The sequence below is a fragment of the Mobula birostris genome, chromosome 2, assembly GCF_030028105.1.
Source record: "Mobula birostris isolate sMobBir1 chromosome 2, sMobBir1.hap1, whole genome shotgun sequence".
Classification (NCBI taxonomy): domain Eukaryota; kingdom Metazoa; phylum Chordata; class Chondrichthyes; order Myliobatiformes; family Myliobatidae; genus Mobula; species Mobula birostris.
The window spans coordinates 134,444,190-134,462,791 of record NC_092371.1 but is presented as its reverse complement, the minus strand read 5'-3'; the positions used below and the strand labels follow the sequence as shown (position 1 = coordinate 134,462,791).

The following is an 18,602-nucleotide window of genomic DNA, read 5'->3' as shown; positions in this document are numbered from 1 at the left end:
ATTGCTAAATACCCAACACTATCATTGTCTGTTTCACTTAGCCATACAGTTTCCTTTTAGAGGTCTGTGGGCTAGTGATACTACATAATCAAATTAAAATTAGCACCCTCTCATAAGGAATAGATAGAGTAGACATTAATCCCTCATGTCCTCTGCACAGAATTTTTACTGATCAATGGGATATTGATTGTAATATAGTTACAAACTTATTAAGATTTTAGAGGAGGTCACAAAGATGATGAGAGTCAGGCAGCGGATGTTGCTTGCATGAATCTCAGTAAGCAATTTCACATGGTCCCACATGCTAGGCTAATCCAGAAGATTAACATACATGGGATCCATTGTGATTTAGAACTAACTTGCTCAGAGAAGGTGGATGTATGATATTTTAGCTCTAGGTCCATACCCAGTGGTATTCCATGTGGATTGATGCTGGGTCCTCTTTTGTTTGTGATATATACAAATGACTTGGATGGAAATGTAGGTGAATGGGTTAGTAAGTTTATGGTCAACGCAAAGATTGGTGGAGCTGTGCACTGTGCAAAAGGTCTGTCAAAGGATACAGCAGAATACAGATCATCAAGTTTCATATATGGGTGGGAAAATGGAAGATGAAGTTTAAACCAAGTGAGTGTGAGGTATTGCACCTTGGGAGGTCAGATGTTGGGGGGGGGGGGGTGTATACAGTTAACGGCTGGATCCTTAGCAGCAATGATGTCCAGTGATTTTGAGGTCCAAGTCCATAGCTCTCCAAAAGTGGTCATGCAAGTAGAAAGGATGTTAAAGTAGATGAAGGCATAAACGCGTCATTAATATTTAAAACAGAGGTTGATAGCTTTTTGATTAGTACAGTCACCAAAGGTTATGGGGAAAAGGCAGGAAAAGGGGGGTTAAGAGAGATAATAAGTCAGCCACATTTGAATAGCAGAGCAGACCTGATGGGCTAAGTGGCTTAATTCTGCTCATATATCTATGGTCTTATAGACTAGATGCAGGGAAGATGTTCCTGACAGTTAAGAGTCCAAAACCAGGATCCACAGCTTCAAGATACAGGGTAAACTATTTAAAATCGAGAAAGAACAAGTTTCTTTTCCAGCACAGAAAGGAGCTGAGGCGAAATTGCTAATTTTATTCTAGAATGAGTTAGATATTTTTAAGGCTAAAGCAATCACTAGAACTAAGCACCAGAGTGGACAATCAGCCATAATATCTGAAACCTGGTCCATTACCTGCTGCAGTTTAGAGGTACTGATGGCAGTGAGATTCGGAATGCCCATTGTAAGTGTGGCACAGTAGATAGTACAGGTATCTTGGTATGAACACGGCACTTGGGATGTCTGTGTGGCATTTGCTGTATATGTTCTCCATGTAGGTTTTCTCTGGATGCGCTGCTTTCATCTCAGAGGTGCTAGTTGATGAATTGGCTGCTGTAAATAACAAATAGAGAGGTTGCTTGGTAGAAAATTGGGGCAGTTAATGGGCATGCAGGAGAGAATGAGTGGAAAGGGTGTAAATGGGGAATACAACTCACATGGCTGAATTTGTCCAGAACATGATGTTTTTCTGACTCTGTTTGGCTCCCTGCATGGTTAGAAATGAACTGCCCCTCTTCTTGACACCTCCATCATTTCATCTAATAGGCCAGACAATGCAACAGGCTCACGAATATAACCAAAGTTTACCATGACAATGGGGACAGCTAAAATGTTTTTTTTCAGGAAACAGGCATCAATTTTATTCACTATATATATTTACATGTATTAGTAAATTGTTGTGGTACTACAAACAGAAAAAATGACAACATTCAAGAATTATACAGAATAAAGAATTATATAAAAATAAAGTTAGAAGTATTGATGTGGAATAAAATGTACATGAAACATAAATACCAGCATGTACTTAAATGTAAACAGCATAATAAAAAGTGGGAGTGTATTTGAATGACTAAGGTAATAGACAGAGAGAGGTGGGAGATATAATCAGAATGGTTGATCAGGTTAAATGCCTGGGGAAGAAGCTTTTAAGACGGAATATTGTTTTGGTTTTAATAGCCCTATAGCGCTTTCTTAAAGGGAACTTTTGGGAAACACAGTTTTCAGGGTAGGTAGTGTCCACTGTAATTTTTCCTACCCAGTTCTTTGTCCTGGACACGTATGGTCCTACAGTGATGGTAAACTGCAGACAGTGACCTTTTCTGCTGTCCTGATAGTTTGCTGTCATTTTTTGTGAGAAGATATTGCTCCAAACCAGACAGTAATGGCTGATGTGAGGATGCTCTCTGTGATGGCAGTGTAGAATTGCACCAGTGTGTTCTGGGGAAGAGGGAATTTTACCAACTGCTGCAAGAAGTACGTCCAATGCTGAATCTTTTGTTAATGAACGAGATAATGGTTCTCCCACATGAGGCCCTGTGATACAATGATAACCAGGAACCTGAATGCTGAAACAGTGCTACACATTTCTTCTGAAGTTGATATGCATTGCCACAGTTTTCAGCTCCAAGTTGTTATGATTGCACCAAGTCATTAGTTTGTTTGCTTCCTGGTGGAACTTGGATTCACCACCTCTAGAGATTAGTCCATTGATAGTGGTATCATTCACAGTCTTTATCAGTTTAACTGACGATCACTCGAGAAGCAGTTCCTGGTGTATAGAGAAAATAGGAGAAAGGAGAGAACACATCCCAGTGGTGCTCTAGTGCTGACTGAATGGGATGTGGAAAGGTGCTTGTCTAGACTCACATACTGCCTTTTGTCAGAGAGGAAGTGTGAGATTTACCTGCAGCTGAGATCTGGTACGTTCACTTCAATGCTTTTGCTTTCTGTGTTTGGTTGTTGACTGTTCATTTTTGTTTCATATATTGTATCTACAAACAGATTAGTGGGTGATGTCCTATTGGCAACTGGTTTCCTCTCATATAGTGGTCCCTTCAATCAAACTTTCAGAGATATACTGACCAAAGTAATCTGGGAAGCAGAACTACGGCAAAGGAGGATTCCATACACAGATGGTATAAACCTGATAAACTTCCTGGTGGATCAGCCTACGGTGAGCTAGACTTAGATTTTTGTCTGTGTCTATTAAATTTCTATTTTAGTCATTTCCTAATGGAACAAAATAAACATGATGTACATCTAGGCACTATTTCTGTTTAAAACATCGCTTCATTGGTAACATGCTTCTTCACCTACATTGATCATTTCAGCCATTGTCTTAATTCATTACCATTATTTAAAACATTTTCTCTTTTCCCAAGAACATAGTCATTTCCTAGTTCTGGTGACACACATGCAGACTTCAGTCAGGTTTAAGACCAGGTGTCTCGTGGTAGGCCAGTCCAGAAGATCAAGGCACATGGGATACATGGAGACTTGGTACATTGAATTCAAACTTGGTTTGGCCATTAAAGAGTCAGAGGGTAGTGACAGAGAGCTGATTTTCTGATGGAAGACTGGGACCAGTGGTGTTCCTCTGTTGTTTATATATAGGTGAAAATGAAATTCATACAATTTCATTTTGTATGAAAATGTTGTTGGGCTGATTAGTATACAAATTAAAGTGGGATCCAAGGGTGAAAATGAGGATCAGGTTCGTTATCTCTGTTTATAAGAAGTGAGGTTTGTTGTTTTGCAGCAGTGGTGCTGCACAAAGATATAAAATTTTCGATAAGTTATAAAATGAATGAATAGTACAAAAAGTATAATGAGGTAGAGTTCGTGGACTGTTCAGCAACTGATGGCAGAGGGAAGAAGCTGTTCCTGCATTGTTGAGTGTGAGTAATAATGAGAAGGAGGAAATAAGACCATAAGACATAGGAGCAGAATTAGGCCATTCAGCCCATCGAGTCTGCTCTGCCATTTCATCATGGCTGATCGATTTTCCCTCTCCTGCCTTCTGCTTGTACCCCTTCATACTCTGACCAATCAAATATCCATCAACCTCTGCCTTAAGTACACCCAATGACTTGACCTCCACTGCCACCGGTGGCAACAAATTCCACAGATTCACCACCCTGTGGCTAAAAAAATTTCTTCACATCTCTGTTCTGAAAGGGCGCCCTTTAATCTCTAAGTCATGCCCTCTTGTACTAGACTCCCCTACCCTGGGAAACAATTTTGCCACATCCACTCTGTCCATGCCTTTCAACATTTGAAATGTTTCTATGAGGTCCCTCCTCATTCTTCTAAACTGCAAGGAGAACAGTCCAAGAGCGGTCAAACATTCCTCATATATTAACCCTTCCATTCCCGGAATCATTCTAGTGAATCTTCTCTGAACCCTATCCAATGTCAGCACATCCTTTCTTAAATAAGGAGCCTAAAACTGCACACAGTACTCCAAGTGAGGTCTTACCAGTGCCTTATAGAGCCTCAACATCACATCCCTGCTCCCATACTCTATTCCTCTAGAAATGAATGCCAACATTGCATTCGCCTTCTTCATCACCGACTGAACCTATGGTTAACCTTAAGGGTATCCTGCACGAGGACTCCCAAGTCCCGTTGCATCTCAGGACTTTGAATTCTCTCCCCATTTAAATAATAGTCTGCCCATTTATTTCTTCTGCCAAAGTACATAACCATACACTTTCCAACATTGTACTTCATTTGCCACTTCTTTGCCCATTCTCCCAACCTATCCAAGTCTCTCTGCAGACTCTCCGTTTCCTCAGCACTACTGGCCCCTCCACCTAACTTTGTATCATCAGCAAACTTAGCCACAAAGCCATCTATTCCATAATCCAAATCGTTGATGTACAATGTAAAAAGAAGCGGCCCCAACACGGACCCCTGTGGAACACCACTGGTAACCGGCAGCCAACCAGAATGGTTGCCACTCTCTGTTTCCTGCCAATCAGCCAACGCTCTATCCACGTATGTAACTTTCCCATAATTCCATGGGCTCTTATCTTGTTTAGCAGCCTCATGTGCAGCACCTTGTCAAAGGCCTTCTGAAAATCCAAATACCCAACATCCGCTGCATCTCCCTTCTCTAGCCTACTTGTAATTTCCACAAAAAATTGCAATAGGTTTGTCAGGCAGGATTTTTCTTTAAGGAAACCATGCTGAGTTCTGTCTATCTTGTCATATGCCTCCAGGTACTCCGTAACCTCATCCTTGACAATCGACTTCAACAACTTCCCAACCACCAATGTCAAGCTAACAGGTCTATAATCTACCTTTTGCTTTCTTGCCCCTTTCTTAAATAGCGGAGTGACATTTGCAATCTTCCATTCCTCCGGAATCTATTGACTTTTGAAAGGTCATTGCTAATGCCTCTGCAATCTCCACAGCTACTTCCTTCTGTCCTCTGGTCATAAACTCCCCCACCATGGGAAACATCCTCTCCACATCCATTCCACAGCCAGTCAACATTCAATAGGTTTCAAAAGGTCACTGCTCATTCTTCTGAATTCCAGTGAGTAGAGGCCCCCAGCAATCAAGCATTCTTTATATTACAAGCTTTTCATTCCCAGAATAATTTTTGTGAACCTTCTCTGAATCCTTTCCAATGTCAGCACATCCTTTCTTAGATAAGGAGCCCAAAACTGCTCACAATACTTCAAATGAGGCCTCACCAGTGCTTTATAAAGCCTCAACATTACATCCTTGCTTGTATATTCTAGTTCCTTTGAAATGAATGCTAACATTGTATTTTCCTTTCTCACCATTGACTCAACCTGCAAATTAACCTTTAGGGAATTTTGCACGAGTACTCCCAAGATCCTTTGTACCTCAGATTTTTGAATTTTCTCTCCATTTTGAAACCAGTTTATCCTGTTATTTCTTCTACCAGCATGACCATACATATCCTGACACTATTCCAGCTGCCACTTTTTTGCCCATTCTCCTTATCTGTCCAAGTCCTTCTGTAGCATCTCTACTTCCTCAAAACTACCTGCCCCTCTACCGATCTTCATATTGTCTGCAAACTTTGCCACAAAGCCATCAATTCTGTTATCCAAGTCATTGACATTGATAACTTTGTGGCCTAAGGTAGGAGTCAATTTTAGAAAACCTAGCACATTTATTTTTCAACATAGTCCCCTCCTACATTTACACACTTAGTCCAATGGTCGTGGAGCATATGGATCTAGGACTTCCAGAAAGTGCCCACAGCAAGGGTGATTGATAAGTTAATGGCCCAAGATAGAAGGAGATGAGTTATACAGCTCTCATTACATGCACATCCAGTTCAACTCTTTGAGTGATTACGCAGAAAGTTTGAAGTTAATAACTCATCTCCTTCTACTTTAGGCCACGAACTTATCAATTACCCCTGCTGTGGGCACTTTCTGGAGGTCCAATATCCGTATGCTCCACGACTGCTGGACTAAGTGTGTAAATGTAGGAGGAGACTATGTTGAAAAATAAACGTGCTAGGTTTTCTAAAATTGACTCCTTCTACCTTAGGCCATGAACTTATCAATCACCCCTCATATAATGTAAAAAGAAGCAGTCCCAACACAGACCCCTGTGGAACCTCAGAAGTCACCAGCAGCCAATCGGAAAAGGTTCCCTTTATTCCCATTCTTCACCTCCTTCCAACCAGCCACTGCTTTATCCATGCTACTATATTTCCTTTAATACCATGGGCTCTTAACTTGTAAAGCAGCCTCATGTGTGGCACCCTGTTGGGGAAGGTTGTGTCCACGATGATGCTGTCTGAGTCTACAACTCCCTGACTCTCTTGCAATCCTGTGCATTGGAGTCTCCGTACCAGGCTGTGGTGCAGCCAGTCAGAATCCTCCACAGTCCAAGGAATAGAAAGTTACAAGGGTCTTTGGTGACATGCCATTCATCCTCAGGCTCCCAATGAAGCAGATCTTCTGGCATGCCTCCTTCATGATTGTATCAATATGTCAGGTCCAGAAAAGATCTTCGGATATGTTAATGCTCAGGAACTTGAAGCTGCTCACCCTTTCCAATGTTGACCTGTCAATGAGGACTGGCATGTGCTCTCCCAACTTCCCTTTCCTGAAGTCCATAATCAATTCCTTGATCTTGATGATGGTGAGAGCAAGATCATTGTCGTGACACCACTCAACAAGCCAAGCTCACTCCTGTATGCCTCCTGATTGCCATCTGAGAATTTATCAGCAACTGTGATACAGGTCCATAGCTCCCTGAAAGTAGCAGGTCAAGAGGGCAAATGGCATTCTAGTCTTCGTTGGTTAGGGTATTGTGTAGAAGCGTCAAGAAATTATGTTGCAGCTCTGCAAAATGTTGGTTAGGCCACATTTGGGGTATTATGTGCAGTTTTAGTTGCCGTTCTATAGGAAGGATATGAAGGCTTTGAAGGGAGTGCAGGAGAGGTTCGTCAGGCTTTAGAGAGAGTGCAGGAGAGGTTCGTCAGGCTTTGGAGAGAGTGCAGGAGAGGTTCAGCAGGATGTTGCCTAGATTACAGTTTATTCATTATGAAGGGTTGAACAAACTTGGATTGTGTCTTTTTTTCTGAAGCACTGGAGTTTGAGGCATGACTTTTATATTCAAGTACTGCAAAAATAAGCCTAATTTTGAGACGTTAGCAGCTTGCTCTACTTTTGCATGACAACATTAAAAATAAATTAATTTTGCTCTCAGAAGGATGTTAAAGCTGCTGCTTAATACCATAAGTATTTTAAGCCTATGCCCATGGAGTCTGCTCCACCATTCCATCATGGCTGATTTATTATCCCTCTCAACCCCATTCTCCTGCCTTCTTCCTGTTACTTTTGATGCCCTACCAACCTTCATTTTCAATATACCCTGTGACATGTCTTTCACAGCTGTCTGTGGCAATGAACTCCACAGATTCACTAACTTGTGGCTCAAGAAATTCATCCTCATCGCTGTTCTAAATGGACATTCCTCTGTTCTGACGAATATCCTCTTCACATCCATTCTATCTAGGCTTTCAATATTCAATAGGTTTTAATAGAATCTCCCTCACTGTTCTAACCTCCAGTCAATATAGGCCAAGAGCTATTAAAGGCTCCTCATATGTTAACCTTTTCATTCCCAGGATCATTCTCATGAACCTGCTCTGGACTTTCTCTAATGCCAGCACACTCTTTCTTCAATAAGAGCCCAAAACTGCTCACAATACTCCAAGTGCGGACTGACCAATGCCTTATAAAGCCTCAGCATTTCATCAACGCAAGAAAATCTACAAATGCTAGAAATCCAATGCAAACTGCACAAAATGCTGGAGAAACTCAGCAGATCAAGCAGCATAAACAATCAACGTCTTGGGCCAACACCCTTCATCATAGAAACATAGAAAATCTACAGCACAATACAGGCTCTTCGGCCCACAAAGCTGTGCCAAACATTTCCTTACCTTAGAAATTACCTAGTGTTACCCCTAGCCCTCTATTTTTTGAGCTCCATGTACCTGTCCAGGAGTGTCTTAAAAGACCCTATGGTATCCGCTGCCGGCAGCCCATTCCACACACTCACCACTCTCTGCGTAAAAAAAACTTACCCCTGACATCTCCTCTGTTCCTACTTCCAAACACCTTAAAACTGTGCTCTCTCTCAGGACTTGCAGGAACTTGTCACTATCGCTTGTTTTCCCTATATTTCCATGGTTTTTGGAAGGATCATCAGGATCCTGAAGAAATAACAGATTAATACCATCCATAAACCTGTAAAGAAGTTCAAATCGCTGCTTATGTGGGTCAAAAATGACCTGGGACTCAGGATGGCTGGCAATTACAGGATTCCCTGTGAATGCAACAGGACACATGGTGGAAACCCATACCAAAGAGCACAGGAGGTGTATCCATGTGGGGTTGCCCGGAGAAATCGGCGGGAGCAGAACACTGCATTTGCAATGGCCATAGGACTGACTTTGACGGTACAAAACTACTGTGCCATGCCAATGGCTTTTGCGACTGCCTGGTGAAGGAAGCCATTGATATAAATTAGAAGAAAAGAAGTTTAACAAAGATGAAGGTCTCACTCTGAGAACTGGAATTCGATTGTAAACAACATGAGACAACAGAATCCTGATTGGATGAGGACTAACCAATCAGGAGGGATGGATGATGGTGGTATAAATACCATTGGACTAGACATGCCCAGGTATCATCCCTGATGAAGATGGCAGAGTTTGTCATTGAAGCATTGATTATAATTGATAATAGTACCCGGCTGGAAGCCTGAGAAGAGCTTAATTGTGCTGAAGTAGTGTTCATGGGTTCATTGCCCATTCAGATGAGAGAGGGGAAAAGCTGTTCCTGAAACACTAAGTGTGACTTTGGGCTCCTGTACCTCTTCCTTGCTGGTAGCAATGAGGAGAGGGCATGTGCTAGGTGATGGGGGACCTTAATGAAGGATGCTGCCTTTTTGCGACATCGCCTTTTGAAGGTGTCCTTGATGTTGGGGAAGCTGGTGCCCAAGATGGAGCTGGCTATGACTTTCAGTTGCTTTTTCTGATCTTGCTCACTGGCTTCATACCAGACTGTGATACAACCAGTAAGAATGCTCTATACAGTACATCTGTCATAACATGCAAGTGACTTTAGTGCCATACCAATTCTTCTCAAACTCCTAATGAAATATAGCCGCTGTAGCGCCTTTTTTCTATTTAAATCAATATGTTGGGCCCAGGATAGATCCTCAGGGATTTTCACACCTAGGAACTTGAAACTGCTTACCCTTTACACTGCTGATCCCTTAATGAGGACTGCTGTGTGTCCCTTCGAGTTCCCCTTCATGAAGTCCACAATCAATTCCTTGGTCTCACTAAAGTCGTGCAAGGCGGCTGTTGTGACATCGTTCAGCCAGCTGATCTATCTCACTCCTGTGCACCTTCTCGTCACCATCTAGAATTGTGTCTTCAGCAAGTTTATAGATGGCATTTGAGCTGTGGCTAGCTACATGATCGTGGATAGAGAGAGAGTAGACCGTAGGGCTCACATACCCTTGAGATGTGACAGTGTTGATACTCAACGAGAAGATGGTGTTATTTCTGATCCACACAGTGGTTCTCAGCTGTAGCAGACTGAGACAGAATATTTGATAGTTTCCATCAAAGCTGCTTGCACAAGTCACTTTCTTGACGGTGCCCAAGAAGTTGGATGAAGGGTCTTGAACCAAAACTTTGACAATTTATTCATTTTCATAGATGCTGCCTGACCTGCTGAGTTCCTGCAGCATTTTGTGTGTTACCTGTATTCCAGTATCTGTTACAATTTATTTCCAGAAGATTTCTGACTTAATCTTCATTGATCATTTAAGGAATGATACTTATTGTCAGACTTTGTGCCTTTAGTAAGCCTTGATGGTCTTACTTTTCTAGATCGGTGAGTGGAACCTGCAAGGATTGCCAAATGATGACTTGTCAGTTCAGAATGGCATTATTGTTACTAAAGCAACCAGATATCCACTTCTCATTGACCCTCAGACACAGGGTAAATCCTGGATCAAGAGGAAGGAGCAAGACAATGAACTACAGGTAGAAATACACAAACTGTATAAATATGTACTATTCAGCATGTGAAGCAACATACTTAGAACACAATGAGACAATCCAATTAATATAATGTGTAGTTTATTTTCTTTTCCAACTATCTCACCTTCTTTTCAGAAGGTTTCGATTTTAGTGGTTGTTTATCATCAGAGGACATCAGAGATTGGAATGAAAGGCCCTGAAGTAAATTGAGCAACATCTATCTTTGACATCTTTTTATTACTCATTTGTGCCCAATTTTTGTGGAAGGTACACCTATTGTAAAATTAGTCACTCTTCTAGTCATGATGCACCTTTGCATAGCTATAATGTTTATGGTATTACTTGGATAGGCAGCACAGTGGTGCAGCTATTAAAGCCATTTCTTCATAAAACAGTATAAATGGGTTGAGGTCTGATCTCAGGTGCTGCCTGTGTTTAGTTTGTATGTCCTGCTTGTGACCATATCACTGCATGGTTTTCTTCTGGTGCTCCAGTTTTCTCCAATGTCCCAAAGGCATGCGGGTTGATAGGTTAACTAACCACAGTGAGACTGCTCCTGGTGTATAGGTGGCTGGAGGAATCTAGGGGCAGTTGATGAGGATGTGGGAAGAATAAAACTGAGATAAATGTGGAGACTTAGGAAAATTGGAGCAACAAATATTCTACTGGAGGAACTCAGTGTGTCAAGCATCATCTGAGGGGGAAGGATATTGGTGAAGCTGCAGGTCAAAACTCTGCATCAGGATGTGGGATCAGGGTAATTGGGTTTTTGATGGTCTGCACCTAGGGTTTATTTCCATGCTGTATCTCTTTATGGCTCTTTATAAGAAGCACAGATAGAGTAGACAGCTGGTATCTTTTGTCCGGGTTTAAAATGTCTAATACTTCAGGGCATGGATTTAAGGTGAGGGTTGGAGAAGTTCAAAGGAGATGTGTAGGGAAAGTTTTTACACAGTGACTGGTGGCTACATAGAATGTGTTGCCAGGACCACCAGCAGCTGACTATTATCAAGCACTTGAGATATTGCATAATGTCTTTTCCAAACAAGAAACAGTCCATCCCAATGCATTTCAAATCATAGTCAGGGACTTCAACCAGACTTGTTTGAAGAAAACCCTGTCCAATTACCAACAGCATATAACATGTAGCACCCGGGGTTCCAACACACTACACCACTGCTATACTAAGATAAGAAATGCCTTCCATTCCATGCTCGGACTGCATTTCAGTAAGTCTTATTATTAGTTGTCCTTCTCCTACCTGCATACGGGCATTGTCTAAAGACAAAGTTCCAGAGATTAGGGCAACAAAGAGTGGTTGTGGGAGCAGAGGAGCGGTTACGGGTTTACTTCAAGTTGGTGGAGTGGGCCGTGTTCAAGGAGTCATCTGTGGATCTCAGTTATTATACCATGGTTGTCACAGACTTCATTAAAACAGTTGTAAGTGAGTGTGTCCCCACAAAATCATTTAGAGTCTTCGCCAACCGGAAGCCCTGGATGAACCATGAGATCCGCAATCTGTTAGGGTTGGGTCAGAGGCATTCGGGTCTGGTGACTGAGGAAGTTACAAATGTCCAGGTACAATCTTCAGAAAGCCATCTCACAAGTGAAGTGGCAAATCTGGACTAAACTTGAATCAATGAAAGATACTCGACAGTTGTGGCAAGGCTTGAGTATTATCACCTCTTATAAAGTTCAATCAAGCAACATAGGTAACAACAGGGCTTCACCTCCAGAGAGCTCAATGCCTTCTATGCTCACATTTGCCATCAAAACTTGAAAGAGCCATCACAAACTCACACAGTCCCAATGATCCTGTGATTTCAGTCACTGAGGCTGATGTGTAAGCAGCTTTCAGAGGATGAAACCACGAAAAGCATCCGGCTCTGATGGGTACCAGGCCAACACTAAAAACCTGTGCTGATTTACAGGCTGGAGTGTTTACTGAGATCTTTAACATCGCGCTTCGGCATTCTGAGGTGCCCACCTATTTCAAGAAGACTTCAATTATACCAGTGCCAAATAAGAAAGAAGTAACCTACCTCAATGACTATTATCCAGTAGCACTTACATCCACGGTGATGAAGTGTTTTGAGAGGTTGGGGATGAAGCATATCAACTCCTGTGTGAGGAATGACTTGGATCCACTCCAATTTGCCTACTGGAGCAACAGGTCCCCACAGCAGATGCCATCTTATTGGCTTTTAACTCAACCCTGGAGCATTATTGACTACAACGCAACATTCAATGCCATCACCCCCTCAAAACTAATCAATAAACTTCAAAACCTTGGCCTCAATAGCTCCTTGTGATTTCTTCACTTGCAGACCCTAGTCAGTTTGGATTGGCATCAACACCTCCTCCACAATCAACATCAGCACAGGTGTACCACAAGGCTATGTGCTTACCTCCCTGCTCTACTCACTTTACACTTATGATTTTGTAGCTGAGCACAGCTCCGATGCCATATTCAAGTTTGCTGAGGACGTGACTGCTGTAGACCAAATCAAAGGTGGTGATAAATCAGCGTATAAGAGGAAGATTGAAAATCTGGCTGAGTGGTGCCATGACAACAACCTCTCACTCAATGTCAGCAAGACCAAGCATTTGATTATTAAGTTCAGGAGGAAGAAACCAGAGGTCCACAAGTAGGTCCTCATTTGAGCATCAGAAGTGGAGAGGGGTGGAAAAATTCCATCGTGTTATTATTTTGGAGGATCTGTCAATTACAAAGAAAGTACGGCAGCACCTCTACTTTCTTAGGAGTTTGTGAAGATTCAGCATGACATCTAAAACCTTGACAAACCTCTCTAGATGTGTAGCAGAGAGTATATTGACCGACTGCATCACAGCCTGGTATGGAAGCACCAATGCCCTTGAACGGAAAAGCCTACAAAAAGTAGTGGATACGGCCCAGTCCGTCATGGGTAAAGACCTCCCCACCATTGACTACATCTACACAAAGCCCTGTTGTAAGAAAGCAACATCAATCATCAGGGTCCCCCACCACCCACGCTATGCTCTCTTCTTATTGCTACCATCAGGAAGGAGGTACAAGAGCCTCAGGACTCACACCACCAGGATCAGGAACAGCTATTACCCTTCATTCATCAGGCTCTTTAACCAGAGGGGATAACTTCACTCAAATACACTTGCCCCTCATTGAAATGTTCCCACAACCTATGGACTCATTTTTAAGGAGTCTTCATCTCATGTTCTCAATATTTATCGCTTATTGATTTTTTATTATTATTTCTTTCTTATTGTATTTGTGCGGCGTGTTGTCTTTTATACACTAGTTGAATACTCAAGTTGGTGCGGTCTATCATTGATTATACTATGGTTATCATTCTATTATGGAATGCCCACAAGAAAATGAATCTCAGGGTTGTATATGGTGACATATTTGTACTGTCAACTTTAAACTTTGAACTTGATAAAAATATGTAAATTGTAAAATATTGTTACATTTGTTTAAAACTTGCACACTATTCATACAGATCAATTCATTACAACAGTAAGTTGAGATAGTACAAGGTCAAACAATAACAGATTGCAGAATAAAGCGTTACCAATACAGAGAAAGTGCAGTGCAGGTAGACAACAAGGTGCAAGGTCATAACAAGGTAGATTGTGAGGTCAAGAGGCCATCTTGAATCCATCAGCAGTCTTGTAACAGTAAGATGGAAGCTGCCCTTAAGCCTGGGAGTGCATGCTATCAGACTTTTGTATCTCCGGCTGGATGGGAGAGGGGAGAAAAGAGAATGTGTGGATTCAGTGGGGTCTTTGATTATGTTAGCTGTTTTACCAAGGCGGTGGAAGTGTGGACAAGAGTCTAAGGAGGGGAGGTTGGTTTCCATGAGGCGGATATGATAGAGGCATTTAAGAGGCTGTTAGACAGGCACATCAATATGCAAAAAAATGGAGAAATATAGACCATGTGCAGACAGAAGGGTTTAGTTTAATTAAGTATCACTAGCTCAATTAGTCCAGCAGAACATTGTGGGCTGAAGGGCCTGTTCCTCGGTTATATTGTCCTGTTTTGATTCCATGTCAGATAGCTTAGTTATCTCTAAAAGATTTGTAGGGTGCTCTAGGGTCAATTTCCAAATGCCTGTTGGCCAATTACCTCTCTTTTCTCAAGTTTCCCAACAACCAATTACAGAAACGTCAGAGTACTGTATTTAATGGAGTCTATCTGTGTGCGGGTGGACCTGAGGAGAGAGTCTGAATTGTAAGCTCTGGTTCCTTTCATTCTAAAGGTAACATCACTTAATCACAAGTATTTTCGCAATCATTTGGAGGACTCTTTATCACTTGGACGTCCTTTACTTTTGGAAGATATACAGGAGGAATTGGACCCTGCTCTGGATAATGTGTTGGAGAAAAACTTCATCAAAAGTGGGACCACTTTTAAGGTGCATTATTTCTTAGAGATTTGTTGCAATATTCTCATGCTCAACCCATTTTTAAGACATAATTAAAGTTCCATGGCAAGACACTGGTTTGTTTTCCCACAGCATTTGCTACCTACTTTTAATTCCTCTTGAGAAGTTGGAGGAGATCCACCTGTTTAACTGTTGCGTATCCTTTGATGATTGCAACCCCACTGTTCTATTAGATCAAGGGTTTCCAACATGGGGTACATAGACCCTTCGGCTAATGGTAAGGCTGGCTCAATGGCATAAAGGAGGTTGGGAAGCGCTGTATTCTGTGATTTATTCTCATTGGTAGAGTAGAGTATTTCTAGTAGGTTCTCCAGACTAGGTGAGTAGAATATATACCATCATATATGTGATTGGAAGGTCATGTTTGACAAATCTTATTGAATTTTTTGAAGAGGTTACCAGGAAAATTGACGAGGGTAAAGCGGTGGATGTTGTCTATATGGACTTCAGTAAGGCCTTTGACAAGGTTCCACATGGCAGGTTAGTTAGGAAGGTTCAATCGTTAGGTATTATTAATAGTAGTAAAATGGATTCAGCAGTGGCTGGATGGGAGATGCCAGAGAGTAGTGGTGGATAACTGTTTGTCAGGTTGGAGGCTGGTGACTAGTGGTGTGCCTTAGGGATCTGTACTGGGTCCAGTGTTGTTTGTCATATACATTAATGATCTGGATGATGGGGTGGTAAATTGGATTAGTAAGTATGCAGATGATACTAAGATAAGTAGCATTGTGGATAATGAAGTAGGTTTTCAAAGCTTGCAGAGAGATTTAGGCCAGTTAGAAGAGTGGGCTGGAAGATGGCAGATGGAGTTTAATGCTGATAAGTGTGAGATGCTACATTTTGGTAGGACTAATTAAAATAGGTCATACATGGTAAATGGTAGGGCATTGAGGAATGCAGTAGGACAGAGTGATCTAGGAATAATGGTGCATAGTTCCCTGAAGGTGGAATCTCATGTGGATAGGGTGGTGAAGAAAGCTTTTGGTATGCTGGCCTTTATAAATCAGAGCATTGAGTAGAGGAGTTAGGATGTAATGTTAAAATTGTACAAGGCATTGGTGAGGCCAAATTTGGAGTATTGTGTACAGTTCTGGTCACCCAATTATAGGAAAGATGTCAACAAAATAGAGAGAGTACAGAGGAGATTTAGGGTTTCAGCACCTCAGTTACAGAGAAAAGTTGAACAAGTTGGGTCTTTATTCTTTGGAGCGTAGAAGGTTGAGGGTGGACTTGATAGAGGTATTTAAAATTATGAGGGGGATAGATAGAGTTGACATGGATAGGCTTTTTCCATTGAGAGTGGGAGAGATTCAAACAAGAGGACATGAGTTGAGAGTTAAAGGGCAAAAGTTTAGGGGTAACACAAGGGGGAACTTCTTTACTTAGAGAGTGGTAGCTGTGTGGAATGAGCTTCCAGTGGAAGTGGAAGAGGCAGGTTCGATTTTGTCATTTAAAGAAAAATTGGATAGGTATATGGACAGGAAAGGAATGGAGGGTTATGGGCTGAGTGCAGGTAGATGGGTCTAGGTGAGAGTAAGCGTTCGGCACGGACTAGGAGGGCCAAGATGGTCTGTTTCCGTGCTGTAATTGTTATATGTTATATTGTTATAATCCTGATTTATGTTTTGCAGATGCTTTGGCTTTGTGGAATTAGGAAATGAGTCATTAGCTAGTGGGTACTGACTTGCTCTTGCAGCTCATTATTTACATGTTATTATCTTGTGGTTTTTGATCAGTAGTAACCTCCATCACATTGACAGTGTGATGGTGGATGTTAGTATTAAATATCTAGCATGAATAGTTTGACTTTTCCTTGTTAGAGATAGCTGTTACCTGGCACTTGGGTGATGTGAATGTTACTTACCTTTATCAGCCCTCACCTGAACATTGTTAAGATCATGTTGTGAATAGGCATGGCATGTTCACTTTCTAAAGATATGTGAATGGATTTGAATCATCAGTAGACATTCTTATTTCTGACCTTACAATGCAAGAAAGGTCATTAATGAAGTCAGGTCGAGTTTATTGTCAAATGCACAAGTATGTGAATGTACAGGTGCCATGAAAAGTTTACTTACAGCAGTATTATAGGCACACAACATTCAGGTCAAAAATGTAAATTAAACATGAAGTATACATAAATTATCCAAAGATTTTACAAGAAGAACACAATTAGAACCAATAAAATAAACAAAATTCATCCCTGTAATGAAGGTAGTTAGGTCTACAGCATTACCCTGAATGCAGTATCTGCAGTGGTGTTCTAAGGCTGATTAACTTCCACCAATCACAATCTTCTGAAATTTAGCTTTCTTTCTCATGTTTGGATCACTAAGACTATTTAATAAGGATCGGAGCTGTGTAGAAACCCGAACACTGTTGATGATAGCTTTCTGTCATTTGAGTCAGAGGTGTCGATTTCAGGGCTTGGAACTGGCTACAGGCTAATGCCTTTCAGGGGTTTATTCCACACTGCTGGTTTTCACACCTCCATCACTACAACTCAGCATTGAGCCTCCCCGGGGTTCTTACCCTTACTACTCAGCACCCGATCATGCTCTTCCTGATCTCCACTTTATAATGTCTTCAACCCAAACACTTTGACATTCACAGTGTATGCTGTTACCTTCAGAGGCTTGGCCTTGAATTTAGCATGGACATGCACAGTCCATTTTGCAATTCTTACCCCTGTTGATAACATAAGTTAGCCTGATCACGCTATCTATTTAATGCAGCTTTCCAGAAATAGAAAGATGTGAGTTTTGAAACTTGACAGTGTCTTCATGAGGCCTCTCCCAGCCTTAAGCAAAGTACTGGTCAGTGCTTATTAAAGAGACGATTGTGTAATTTTTGTCTGTTGTCTGATGTATGGGTATGTGTATGTTCAGGCACCTCTTAGGACAACAGCATTTACTTTTTTTGAATTTTATAATGACTTTGGGACAAATCTGAGAATTTCCTAGGTGTGTCTAGTGCAAAGGTTTGTTTCTAGGATCCCACAATGCTTACAAGCACTGAAACCTAAGCTTTATTTAGATCTGAAACTGGATTTCGACCCTCCTCACAAAAATTGCTGAGCTTATGGCCAGTCATGGTTGAGACTACAATTTTGATGGAATATTATTCTGCTGCTGATGGAGATCTATGTGTCATATGGATTTGAAACATAGAATAATAGAAATTCACAGCTCAAAAAGAGATGCCTATGAAGACAATAAAGTATTTAACAATTTACACTTCCTAGATCTTCAACTGCAGCCAATGTACCAAATGGATAGAGAGATAGAATCCCTGGTAATGCTCCCAACTCTTCCTGCACTACATTAACAACTGCATTGCTGCTGCTTCCCACACCCAACCTGAGCTCGTCAATTTCATCAATTTTCCCTCCAAGTTCCATCCTGCCCTTAAATTCTCTTGGTCCATTTCCGACACCTCTCTCCCCTTTCTCAGTCTTTCTTTCCAATCTCTGGAGACAAACTGTCAACTGATATATTTTATAAGCATGAAGATTCCCACAGCGATCTTGACTATAGCTCTTTGCTTTGCACAGGAATAGTTCCCCCTATGATTACTTTGTCCATTTGTCCTTACCCACTAATCTCTCTCCCGGCATTTATCCTGCACTTTCACCTTCATTCAGGACCCAAACCGTCCTTCCAAATGAGTTAACACTTCACCTGTGAATCTGTTTTAGTCATCTACTGCAGTGGT

General features: G+C 41.5%; 1 protein-coding gene across 1 annotated transcript in view; it reads left to right on the top strand.

The window, feature by feature from the left end:
• LOC140210924 (dynein axonemal heavy chain 8-like) overlaps window positions 1-18,602 on the top strand; it is a 504,855-nt gene that overhangs the window by 379,602 nt on the left and 106,651 nt on the right. The window contains exons 69-71 of the mRNA XM_072280194.1: window positions 2,877-3,048; window positions 10,288-10,443; window positions 14,703-14,858. Coding sequence (XP_072136295.1) covers window positions 2,877-3,048; window positions 10,288-10,443; window positions 14,703-14,858 — 484 coding nt within the window. The remainder of the gene's footprint in view (window positions 1-2,876; window positions 3,049-10,287; window positions 10,444-14,702; window positions 14,859-18,602) is intronic.